Raw genomic sequence first — 12592 nt, 5'->3', positions numbered from 1 at the left:
GGACATCTCTTCTCGATAGCTAAACAACCGAACCTTCTGTGATAAAATGTGTAGCCGAGCTGTGCATATGAATAACAGTATCAGCAGTTACACCACCCTACCACTAGGCGGCAGTGAAAGAGCATAGATTTGGTTGGTCTAACATTCTATGTATGACTGCTCTCGAGTCTGCTTGGGCTTGCAACAATTTAATTATTTAAGGTACTGTTTAGGGTTTTAAAGGGTACATCCATTTTTTGACTTTTAATTAATTACATTTCTTGAATACAACTTATAAATGCCCCATGAGCTTAGTTCAACTGACACTCTACCAGGGGTATCCAACTCTTACCCTACGAGGTCCAAAGCCTGCAGGTTTTCTGTTCTACCTGATAGTTAATTGCACACACCTGTTGTCCCAGGTCTAAATCAGTCCCTCATTAGAGGGAAACAATGAAACAATACAGTGGAACTGGCTTCGTGGTCCAGAGTTGAGTTTGAGGGCTCTATATCATCCAAACATGGTTAAAACCATAATATTGATAACATGGATGGTGAGTCCTCGCATAATTGTCAGTCTTGTAGGCTAGAAATGTCCTTCAACCATGCAAACAGCAAGCTGTTTAGTTATTACATGTTAACACATTATGACCAATCCAAATCACACTTCAAATAGCAATGGAACATATACGCTCATTGATCATTTCAACCATTGAAATAAAGACCGCTCATTGAGTTTTGAATAACAGTGACTTATTAATGCCTAAACTAGTCAATTCCGGAAGTATTGTAGCTACTGTACAACTAGGGGGTCCAAAACCCCCCAATTTAGCTCAGTGTGCTAAAACAGTCTTGTTGTGCACAGGAGACCTGGATTCAAACCTTGTCTACCACATTTCCTTCCTGTCCTATTTCCCTACTCACTATCATTTTGTGATCACCTAAAGGAAGGAATACAAATCAGACTGTAATGGTAACGTACACAGTCGGCATGTATAAAAGGTGCAGTGAAATGCTTCTGTGCTAGCTCCCTCAACATTCCAGTACACAAATCAATATCCCCAACACCCTCAGGTTAGCCCCAGGTTAGCCTCAGGTTAGCCCCAGGTTAGCCCCAGGTTAGCCTCAGGTTAACCCTAGGTTAGCCCCAGGTTAGCCTCAGGTTAGCCCCAGGTTAGCCTCAGGTTAGCCCCAGGTTAGCCTCAGGTTAGCCTCAGGTTAGCCCCAGGTTAGCCTCAGGTTAGCCTCAGGTTAGCCCCAGGTTAGCCTCAGGTTAGCCCCAGGTTAGCCTCTGGTTAGCCCCAGGTTAGGTTACACACCGCTGTTCCAACCAGAGCTGACGATGAATAGCCTGACCTGTCTAGCGTACTGTAGGATATACACAGACCAGGGCTTCTATTGTCTGGCTCATTGATAAAACCCTCTCTGCCCCTAAACCTGCTGACAGGGCTGTAACAAGGCCCAACCCCCGCTACGTCCGGCACCCCTATCCTCTCCCCCATCCCCCTCTGGCCTCCATCCAGCCCCACAACGTCCCCTAGGCGCTCAGCCCTGGCCGAGGCCGGTTGGTCTTGGCGGGTGCGTCTGTGGGCTGGAAAAATGGCCTGGCCGGTGCTTTGTGTAAGCCTCTGTGCTGGACCGGGTGAAAGCCCAGCGGGATTAGGTTAATACAGCAGGGGGCGAGGCCCGGAGGGAAGTCACCGGGAGAGGGATCAGAGCCATGGGAACTGGGGGTGGGTGCAGTGGGCGTGGAGGGGTCTGTTTGGGTGCATAGCTCCTCTCTCTGAGTTCTTAGGCTTTAATACACACACACTGGTTCAGACACACACACACAATTGTTCAGACACAAACACACACAATGGTTCAGACACACACACACAGGTTCAGACACACACGCACTGGTTCAGACACACACACACACACACGGTTGCTTTAGAAACAATTTTGCACGCTACTTCACACAAACACAATGATACAGACACACACACACACACACACACACACACACACACACACACACACACACACACACACACACACACACACACACACACACACACACACACACACATGACAGACAAAATGAGAGAAAAAAATCCAGAAAATCACATTGTAGGATTTTTTATGAATTTATTTGCAAATTATGGTGGAAAATAAGTATTTGGTCAATAACAAAAGTTTATCTCAATACTTTGTTATATACCCTTTGTTGGCAATGACAGAGGTCAAACATTTTCTGGAAATCTTCACAAGGTTTTTACACACTGTTGCTGGTATTTTGGCCCATTCCTCCATGCAGATCTCCTCTAGAGCAGTGATGTTTTGGGGCTGTTGCTGGGCAACACAGACTTTCAACTCCCTCCAAAGATTTTCTATGGGGTTGAGATCTGGAGACTGGCTAGGCCACTCCAGGACCTTGAAATGCTTCTTACGAAGCCACTCCTTCGTTGCCCGGGCGGTGTGTTTGGGATCATTGTCATGCTGAAAGACCCAGCCAAGTTTCATCTTCAATGCCCTTGCTGATGGAAGGAGGTTTTCACTCAAAATCTCACGATACATGGCCCCATTCATTCTTTCCTTTACACGGATCAGTCGTCCTGGTCCCTTTGCAGAAAAACAGCCCCAAAGCATGATGTTTCCACCCCCATGCTTCACAGTAGGTATGGTGTTCTTTGGATGCAACTCAGCATTCTTTGTCCTCCAAACACGACAAGTTGAATTTTTACCAAAAAGTTATATTTTGGTTTCATCTGACCATATGACATTCTCCCAATCTTCTTCTGGATCATCCAAATGCTCTCTAGCAAACTTCAGATACTGCTGTTTCCCCTGCTGTTTCCTCTGCTGTTTTCCTGCTGTTCCCCTGCTGTTTTCTCTGTTGTTTCCCTGCTGTTTCCCTGCTGTTTCCCTACTGTTTCCCCTGCTGTTTCCTCTGCTGTTTCCCTGCTGTTCCCCTGCTGTTTCCCTGCTGTTTTCTCTGTTGTTTCCCTGCTGTTTCCCTACTGTTTCCCTTGCTGTTTCCTTTGCTGTTTCCCTTGCTGTTTCCCTGCTGTTTCCCCAGCTGTTTCGCTTCTGTTTCCCCTGCTGTTTTCTCTGCTGTTTCCCCTGCTGTTTCCCCTGTTGTTTCCCTGCTGTTTCCCTGCTGTTTCCTCTGCTGTTTCCCTGCTGTTTCCTCTGCTGTTTCCCCTGCTGTTTTGCTGCTGTTTCCCCTGCTGTTTCGCTGCTGTTTCCCCATCTGTTTCCCTGCTGTTTCCCTACTGTTTCCCCTGCTGTTTTCTCTGCTGTTTCCTCTGCTGTTTCTCTGCTGTTTCCCCTGCTGTTTCCTCTGCTGTTTCCCTGCTGTTTCCCCTGCTGTTTCCCTGCTGTTTCACTGCTGTTTCCCTGCTGTTTCTCTGCTGTATCCTCTGCTGTTTCTCTGCTGTTTCCCCTCTACTTTACATTCCATACTGGTCAATCGGACAAATACCCATCCTCACAATGTTTGACCGCTGTTGTTGTGATGTTGACCTCTCCACGCCCTCACACAGCCACCCCCAGACTGTATTGTGACTGAAGTCTGCTCTTCATCCTAACAAAGTACCAGAACAATAGTGTGTGTATGTGTGTGTGTGTGTGTGTGTGTGTGTGTGTGCGTGTGTGCGTGTGTGTGTGTGTGTGTGTGTGAAAGACAGAAAGGGAGGATGAGCATGTCGGTGCTCCACACCCAGACAGATTTAATTCCCATCCCCCGTATCCAGTGTCAGAAACCCCACCAACCACAGGAGGCTGCTGAGGGGAGGACGGCTCATGATAAACCATGTTTTTGATTTGTTCAATAACATTCTATTTATTCTTTCCAGCGATTACTATGAGCCAGTCCTCCCATATTAAGGTGCCACCAATCCATTTATTTTCACCCCTGACCTCCTGATTCTCTCTCCGTCTCCCCCTTTTCCTCACCCTCTTCCTCACCCTCTCCACAGGCTTGTTTTGTCAGAGCCTTGTCGTCCGGTTGGCGCTGGCACAGGTCCCGCCACGTTACGAGGGCCAGGCTGTAGCTGGACGGGCCAGCGGGCACTCCACCCACCGATTCTGCTGACTGAGCCCGTCCCACCATGAGATAATGCCATTCCACAGAGATCCGCACTAAAGCCCCTCTTTTCTGCCCCACAGGTATATAAAGAGGGGGCGGCTGCAGAGGAGAGGACACGCACCACTTGGGACCCCTACTCCTCTCTACTAGTACTGCTACTACTACCTCTAGTCCTCCCTCACGCCTCTCTCTCTCTACTCCTAACAGAACACAGGCACTAGCGAGCCGAGCTAAAGCAGAGCAGCAGGAAATCGTCTGTATTGAGCTTGGGCCCGTCGAGCTAAAACCTAACCTACACTAGTATGGATATTGCCATCCAGCATCCCTGGTTCAGACGTGCCATGGGCTCCATGTATCCCGCTCGTCTCTTTGACCAGTTTTTCGGGGAGGGCATGTTCGACTATGACCTGTTCCCCTACGCTGCCTCCACCATCAGCCCCTACTACAGACAGTCGCTGTTCCGCAACTTCTTGGACTCCACCAACTCTGGCATGTCTGAGGTAACAACTAACCTGTTCAACCTGACTGATTGATCACTGTGCTCAGCATTGGAAGTGTTCAGTCTGGTTTACCAGGCTAAGCTGCTCCGTCCTCTGGGGAAGAATAGGATCCACTAAGACCTATTCATTCACCATCACTCTAAATCTGTAGTCCCTTTAGTTTAGTTCAAACTACCCAAATGTATGATTTGCATGTTTCTTGTTGTCTATCTTTATGGATAGAAAGCAGACTTGTTTGTCAGTGTTTGATGGGGAAAGATGTAATACTTCATAGACAGAAGTTGTCCTGGCTAACAGAGAGAGCTTGTGTGTCCTTGGGGGAATCGAATCATCCCCAGGTCGTTGCTGTAAATGAGAATGTTGTCTCAGTCAACAGACCTGGTAAAATAAGGGTAAAATGAATCAATTGAAGCCGAGTTATTAGTGCCATGATGCATTGGTTACATCCTCTACAGTTTCATTGGTTGAACAGTATGCTGTTTTCCTATAAAAAAGAGGATTCACAAAATGGACTGAGATTGGACAGATTTGACTCATACTGTAATTGGCCCTAAGGTGGTCTATGTGTACATATCTAGGAGGCCTTCACTGAATTCAGAAGAGAAAGCTGAGTGGGGGAGACAAGGACATGACCCTGGGGAAGTCGCTATACTAAATCAGAGAGAAGCAGTAGCACTAGCCAGATCTGTTATTGAATGGCTATGACAGCAGTAGCACTAGCCAGATCTGTTATTGAATGGCTATGACAGCAGTAGCACTAGCCAGATCTGTTATTGAATGGCTATGACAGCAGTAGCACTAGCCATATCTGTTATTGAATGGCTATGACAGCAGTAGCACTAGCCATATCTCTTATTGAATGGCTACGACAGCAGTAGCACTAGCCATATCTGTTATTGAATGGCTACGACAGCAGTAGCACTAGCCATATCTCTTATTGAATGGCTATGACAGCAGTAGCGCTAGCCAGATCTGTTAGTGAATGGCTATGACAGCAGTAGCACTAGCCATATCTGTTATTGAATGGCTACGACAGCAGTAGCACTAGCCATATTTCTTATTGAATGGCTACGACAGCAGTAGCACTAGCCATATTTCTTATTGAATGGCTACGACAGCAGTAGCACTAGCCATATCTGTTATTGAATGGCTACGACAGCAGTAGCACTAGCCATATTTCTCATTGAATGGCTACGACAGCAGTAGCACTAGCCATATTTCTTATTGAATGGCTATGACAGCAGTAGCGCTAGCCATATCTGTTAGTGAATGGCTATGACAGCAGTAGCACTAGCCATATCTGTTATTGAATGGCTATGACAGCAGTAGAGCTAGCCATATCTGTTAGTGAATGGCCATGACAGCAGTAGCACTAGCCAGATCTGTTATTGAATGGCTATGACAGCAGTAGCGCTAGCCAGATCTGTTATTGAATGGCTATGACAGCAGTAGCACTAGCCATATCTGTTAGTGAATGGCTATGACAGCAGTAGCACTAGCCATATCTGTTATTGAATGGCTATGACAGCAGTAGCACTAGCCAGATCTGTTATTGAATGGCTACGACATCCTGCTATCCTATACCGCTGTAGTAGATGTTGCTGATTGTCATAAGAGAGTACAGAGAACAGGGAGGTCAAATACCCCTACTACTGGATCTGTAAACAACGATCAGAAGTGCATTTTGCAGTTTGCAAGACTATTGCAAGTATGTTGAAAATTAGCGGCAAATGGAATGCACTAATCTTGAGTGATTCTCAGCAGGGAAGAGCTCAGAGACTGCTGCAGTGTTATCCACCAAGTCTAAACCATGCTCTGTCCTGCCCATAATATACTGACTCATTCCATTACTAGCTCAAACTGCATTTCAACGTGGGTTAAATGCCAGGATATCAGAATTCCGATGTCCAAACAACATGTAGTGTTTTGGTGACTAGTGACACACATTTTGTTTTGCAGCATCTATACTCACTTCAGAAATGGATCATCGTCTTCATATCTCTCTGAGATATGACTCCATGACAACATATAGAACTGAACTGATATGGGGAAAAAATACATTTCAGAAGATGAGCATCACTGTGGTTACCAGGTTCCCGCCACCCGTGACCTTTAACCTTCAACCCCTTTCCCTCTATCTCTCCAGGTGAGGTCCGACAGGGACAAGTTCTCGGTCTTCATGGATGTGAAGCACTTCTCTCCTGATGAACTCAACGTAAAGGTGACTGATGACTATGTGGAGATCCAGGGAAAGCATGGAGAGAGACAGGTGAGACCTCCCACCATCTGGTGACCCCTGGTTGGATGGGTTAAGATTCCATCCCATCTAAGCAGCACACACCCTAATCTCTCTGGACGGACAGGCTGAGCTAGCTCAAAACTACCACTGTGACTTGTGGTAGTACACCCACTCCTGAGTTCAAACACAATCCCTCTACTATGGCTTGGAACACCAACGCCTGGTTTCTCACATGTGCACATATATATCAGTGGGGGCTGCTGACGGGAGGACGGATCATAATAATGTCTGGAACTGAGCCAATAGAATGGAATCAACACCATGGAAACCATGTGTTTGATGTATTTGATACCATTCCACTGATTCCACTCCTGTCATTACCACGAACCCATCCTCCCCAATTACCAACCTCCTGTGACATACTGTCTATACTGTACATGTATAGTGTGAGTGCCTGCACGCCTGTCACATGGAAACACCCTGTGGCAGTAGTTGAAGCAATAAGCGCACCAGATACTGTCATCACTGTGCTTTCCAGGTCAGTGCATTCATCCTTAGGCAGGTTGCTCCTTCCAGCTACCTAGACAGAGCCACTGCTACAACAACCAGCTTTAACCAGCCACGTCCTCAAAGAGATGCTAACAAGATGTGTTATTAGATTCAACATGTTGAGTCAGAGGAGAATTTCTCAACCTAATTAATGTGTGTCGAGCACACCCACCCACAGCTTTGTTTTGTTTATTCTGGGAATTGGTCGGCTTACGCGCATTGCCCCTCATACGTATTAAATTCGACCCTTTTCTAGGCCCATGTTCAGCCAGGATGAAGTCAAACAACCAAGCAGTTACGTGTCCTCAGATGAAACTATACACACTGACACACTTTGCTGGGAAAAACATCTCCAATGATAGGGATTCCTACATAAACAATGGGACACATTGTTTGGGATCATTTCATTTTCTGGGGCCACACGGTGACACAGAACAAATGTGATGTATGTTAGTCATAAAGGTGAACGTGACCCACAATGTTTTGAGTTTTCCTTTGTAAGAGTTAAGAGTCATTAAATTAGATTACAATATGCTACTTATCTCTCTCTTTTCTCTCTCTCTTCTCTTTCTTTCTCTCGTCATTTATTTTCATTCTGGATGTTAGTGGCCTCCAGGGACAGGCTGAGTGGGGGAGCCGTTGTAACTAAGGAACGTTTTGCTTTCTCTCACGTCCTTTCTGCGTCATTCCCAGCAGCCGCACATGTTTTTTTCTTAGAGTGCTGAATTCCTATGGTTAGGCCTGTATCTGACAGTGTGAAGGGATAATGATTTAAAAAGCACCATAAAAAACGTTCATCATTTTCCATCTAAAGTGTTGAACGTGGACACTACATCGTTACTCTCATCCTCATTTGTCTCTCTCTTGTCCCCAGGACGACCACGGTTACATATCACGTGAGTTCCACCGCCGTTACCGCCTCCCCTCCAGCGTGGACCAATCGGCTATCTCCTGCACACTGTCCACCGATGGCCTCCTGACCCTTTGTGGCCCAAAGGTCACCGGTGGCGGTGGCGACCTCGGCCGTGGCGACCGCAGCATCCCCGTCACCCGCGACGACAAGACTAACGCCACCCCCTCCTCTTAAGAAGATGGGCGTGCTGCCGGCTGGGTGGCACTGGGGATGCGGGGGGTGTCGAAGGGCGGAAGGGGGCATGCAGGGGGGGGCTTCTCTTCCAAATAAAGCAGCCGTGTGGCTGGGGCAGGGTGCGGGGGGCTGAACAACACATTCCTTTACCCCCAAAGTCTCCCCACCCCCTCGCCCCTCCCCTCACCTTACCACCCTACCCCAATCCCTCTCTCCCTGACTCCACACTTAGAAGATATCAGTGTATTTCTAGTCTAATATTTTCTCCTTTTTTAGACTACGCTAGACTATTATGGCAGTGTTAATATTCTGGCTCTGATTATGACTCATGACCCATGAGGATGGATAAAGAGAGGGATGGTTGGGGCTTGGGGGGGACAACAAAAACAAAAGGATTTAAGAGAGGGTCACATGACTTAACCCTGGCTTTCTACTTCCTGTGTAAACAAACAACAAATCGGTCACCCCAGGGGTACCGTGGGTAATATTTCACCCAGTGAGGAAGCTGCCGTCTTTCTCCTGGCTGTACTGAAGGGCTTTACTGAGCAACTCTTTCTCAGAGAAAGAGAGGGAGGGAGGGAGGATAGGGGGGAGTTAGGGTTAAGTACGTACCATTGTCTGGTCCTATAGGACTGCTGTAGTACTGAAAAGGGCTTCCATCATTGGGCTTATACCACCACCTGGCTTTTTTCCATTCCTGTGTCGCGACTTTTTCCAAACCCTTCTCTCTTGTCCTTGAGTATTTCCTGTCCTGTAGCGTTAGCCCTGTTCAGCTGATATCTGCTCACTTCCTGAGAAGTAGAAACAATAAAACTGTAATATTAACCAAGATGCAACCCCTTGTCTGTACTTTCTCTGTTTCATCAAGTATTCATTGGATGTGAACGTATCCGTTGCGCAGGTCAACCACAAAGCTACTGAGCAAAACTAGACCACATATTCATTGTAATAGAGGTGAGTGTTTACTCTCTAAGAGCTGTGATTAATCTTATCCTCTTCTTAATCAGTCAAGTGGCACGAGGGCAAAAGAGTAAGACAGAGAGAGAGAGACTGAGACAGAGAGAATGAGACAGAGAGAGAGTGAGACAGAGAGAGACAGACAGAGAGAATGAGACAGAGAGAGACTGAGACAGATAGAATGAGACAGAGAGAGAGAATGAGACAGAGAGAGAGAGAGAATGAGACAGAGAGAGAATGTGAGAGAGAGACTGGGAAAGAGAGAGACTGGGACAGAGAGAAAGAGAGAGAGAGAATGAGAGAGAGAGACTGGGACAGAGAGAATGAGACAGAGAGAGAATGAGACAGAGAGATAATGTGAGAGAGAGACTGGGAAAAAGAGAGACTGTGACAGAGAGAATGAGACAGAGAGAGAATGAGACAGAGAGAATGAGACAGAGAGAATGAGAGAGAGAGACTGGGACAGAGAGAGACTGGGACAGAGAGAATGAGAGAGAGAGAGAATGAGAGAGAGAGACTGGGACAGAAAAACAGAGACAGTGAGAAAGAGAGACAGAGATAAAGATAAGGGAGTGAGAGGAAAATAAATAGCAGAGCCAGGGTCAGTGGTGCCAGTGGTGTTAAAGTACTACTTAAGTCGTTTTTTGGGGGTATCTGTACTCTACCTTACTATTTATATTTTTGACAACTTCTACTTTACTACATTCCTAAATAAAATGATGTACTTTTTGATCCCTGACACCAAAAGGACTTTTACATTTTGAAAGCTTAGCAGGACAGGAAAATGGCCCAATTCACACACTTATCAACAGAACATCCCTACTACCTACTACCACACACACAAAACACACACACACACACACACAAAACACACACACACACACACAAAACAACAAAAAGGATGTGTATGTGATATAAAACAGAGAGGTCTACTTTCTTGGGGACCTGAATATTGACTGGTTTTCATCAAGCTGTCCACTCAAGAGGAAGCTTCTCAATGTAACCAGTGCCTGCAATCTGGTTCAGGTTATTAATCAATCTACCTGGGTGTTTACAAACACTACAGGAACAAGATCATCCACATGTATCGATCACATTTGTACTAATACTGTAAAACTTTGTTCTAAAGCTGTAAATGTGCCCATTGGATGCAGTGATCACAATATAGTGGCTATATCCAGGAAAGCCGAACAGCTGGGCCTAAAATAATGCATAAGAGATCATACACAAGATTTTGCTGTGACTCTTATGTGGATGATGTAAAAAACAAAATTGTTGATCTGATGTGATTAATGAGGAGCATCCAGACGCTGCACTTGATGAATTTATGAAATGTCTTCTTCCAATTATAGATAAACATGCACCTGTTAAGAAACTGACTGTTAGAACTGTTAAGGCTCCATGGATTGATGAGACATTTAAAAACTGTATGGTTGAAAGAGATGGGGGCAAAAGGAGTGGCTAATAAGTCTGGCTGCACATCTGACTGGCTGACTTACTGCACATCTGACTGGCTGACTTACTGCACATCTGACTGGCTGACTTACTGCACATCTGACTGGCTGACTTACTGCACATCTGACTGGCTGACTTACTGCAAATTGAGAAATGATGTGAATAAACTCAACAAAAAGAAGAAGAAACTGTATTATGAAGCCAATATCAATGATATAAAGAAGCTACTGAGGATGGTAACTGACTCTAAACCACTCCTATCTGTCATATCTTTAATCTGAGCCTAGAGGAAAGTCTTTGTCCTCAGGCCTGGAGGGAAGCCAAAGTCATTCTGCTACCCAAGAGTGGTGAAGCAGTTTTACTGGTTCTAACAGCAGACCTATCAGCTGGCTGCCAACAATTAGCAAACGGTTGGAAAGAATTGTGTTTGACCAAATACAATGCTATTTCTCTGTAAACAAATTAACAGTCTTTCAGCATGCTTATAGAAAAGGGCACTCAACATGTAAATTGATAATAAGAAGATTGTGGGAGCTGTAATGTTAGATGGCAGTGCAGCCTTTGATATTATTGACCATAATCTGTTTTCAACCTCTGCCATATTGTGGATTCAGAGCCATCTATCTAATAGAAGTCAACGGGGTTTCTTTAATGGAAGCTTCTCTAATGTCAAACATGTAAAGTGTGGTGTACCGCAGGGCAGCTCTCTAGGCCCTCTACTCTTTTCTATTTTTACCAATGACCTGCCACTGGCATTAAACAAAGCATGTGTGTCTATGTATGCTGATGACTCAACCATATATGCATCAGCAACCACAGCTAATGAAGTCACTGAAACCCTTAACAAAGAGTTGCAGTCTGTTTTGGAATGGGTGGCCAGTAATTAACTGGTCCTGCATATCTCTAAAACTAAGAGCATTGTATTTGGTACAAATCATTCCCTAAATTCTAGACCTCCGCTGAATCTGGTAATGAATGGTGGGGCTGTTGAACATGTTGAGGAGATTAAATTACTTGCCGTTACTTTAGATTGTAAACTGTCATGGTCAACATATAGATTCAATGGTTGTAAAGATGGGGAGACGTCTGTCCGTAATAAAGAGTTGCTCTGCTTTTTTGACACAACACTCCACAAAGCAAGTTCTGCAGGCTCTAGTTTAATCTTATCTTGATTATTGTCCAGTCATATGGTCAAGTGCTGCAAGGAAAGACCTAGTTAAACTGCATCTGGCCCAGAACAGAGCGACATGTCTTACTCTTCATTGTAATCAGAGGGCTGATATAAATATAATATATAAATGCATGCCAGTCTCTCTTGGCTAAGATTTGAGGAGAGACTGACTGCATCACTTCTTCTTTTTAGAAGAAACATTGTGTTGAAAATCCCAAATTGTTTGCATCGTCAATTTACACACAGCTCTGACACACACACACTTACCCCACCAGACATGCCACCAGGGGTCTTTTCACAGTTCCCAAATCCAGAACAAACTCAACAAAATGTACAATATTATATAGAATCATTATTGCATGGAACTTGTGTTGTCTCTTCCGCATTTAACCCAACCCCTCTGAAACAGAGAGGTGCGAGGGGGGGGCCTTAATCAACATCCACGTCATCGCGCCCGGAGAACAGTGGGTTAATTGCCTTGCTCAGGGGCAGAATGACTAATTTTCACTTTGTCAGCTCGGGGATTTGATCCAGCAACCTTTCGGTTACTGGCCCAACGCTCCTGCCCACCAGGCTACCTGCA

The 12592-nt window shown here is 45.5% G+C and overlaps 1 protein-coding gene and 1 pseudogene across 1 annotated transcript; both read left to right on the top strand.

The window, feature by feature from the left end:
* The first annotated feature begins 2737 nt into the window (after positions 1 to 2737).
* LOC139373936 (keratin-associated protein 10-8-like) lies at positions 2738 to 3532 on the top strand (annotated as a pseudogene).
* Positions 3533 to 4154: 622 nt separating this feature from the next.
* Positions 4155 to 8426, top strand: LOC139372410 (alpha-crystallin A chain). The gene is made up of 3 exons (XM_071112120.1): positions 4155 to 4551; positions 6698 to 6820; positions 8214 to 8426. Exons 1-3 carry the CDS (start codon positions 4354 to 4356, stop codon positions 8424 to 8426), a joined length of 534 nt encoding a protein of 177 aa, XP_070968221.1. The 5' UTR covers positions 4155 to 4353.
* Positions 8427 to 12592: the final 4166 nt, after the last annotated feature.

Source organism: Oncorhynchus clarkii, chromosome 18 (genome assembly GCF_045791955.1).
Source record: "Oncorhynchus clarkii lewisi isolate Uvic-CL-2024 chromosome 18, UVic_Ocla_1.0, whole genome shotgun sequence".
NCBI lineage: Eukaryota > Metazoa > Chordata > Actinopteri > Salmoniformes > Salmonidae > Oncorhynchus > Oncorhynchus clarkii.
The sequence above is the reverse complement of the archived record's forward strand: the minus strand, read 5'-3'. Positions and strand labels throughout refer to the sequence as shown.

Excerpts from the sequence above, each read along its gene's own strand:
- LOC139372410 (XM_071112120.1), top strand. The coding sequence starts at position 4,354 with ATGGATATTGCCATCCAGCATCCCTGGTTCAGACGTGCCATGGGCTCC. Across the intron at positions 4,552-6,697 it reads CCAACTCTGGCATGTCTGAG|GTGAGGTCCGACAGGGACAA; the intron begins GTAACAACTAAC and ends CTATCTCTCCAG. Across the intron at positions 6,821-8,213 it reads GAAAGCATGGAGAGAGACAG|GACGACCACGGTTACATATC; the intron begins GTGAGACCTCCC and ends TCTTGTCCCCAG.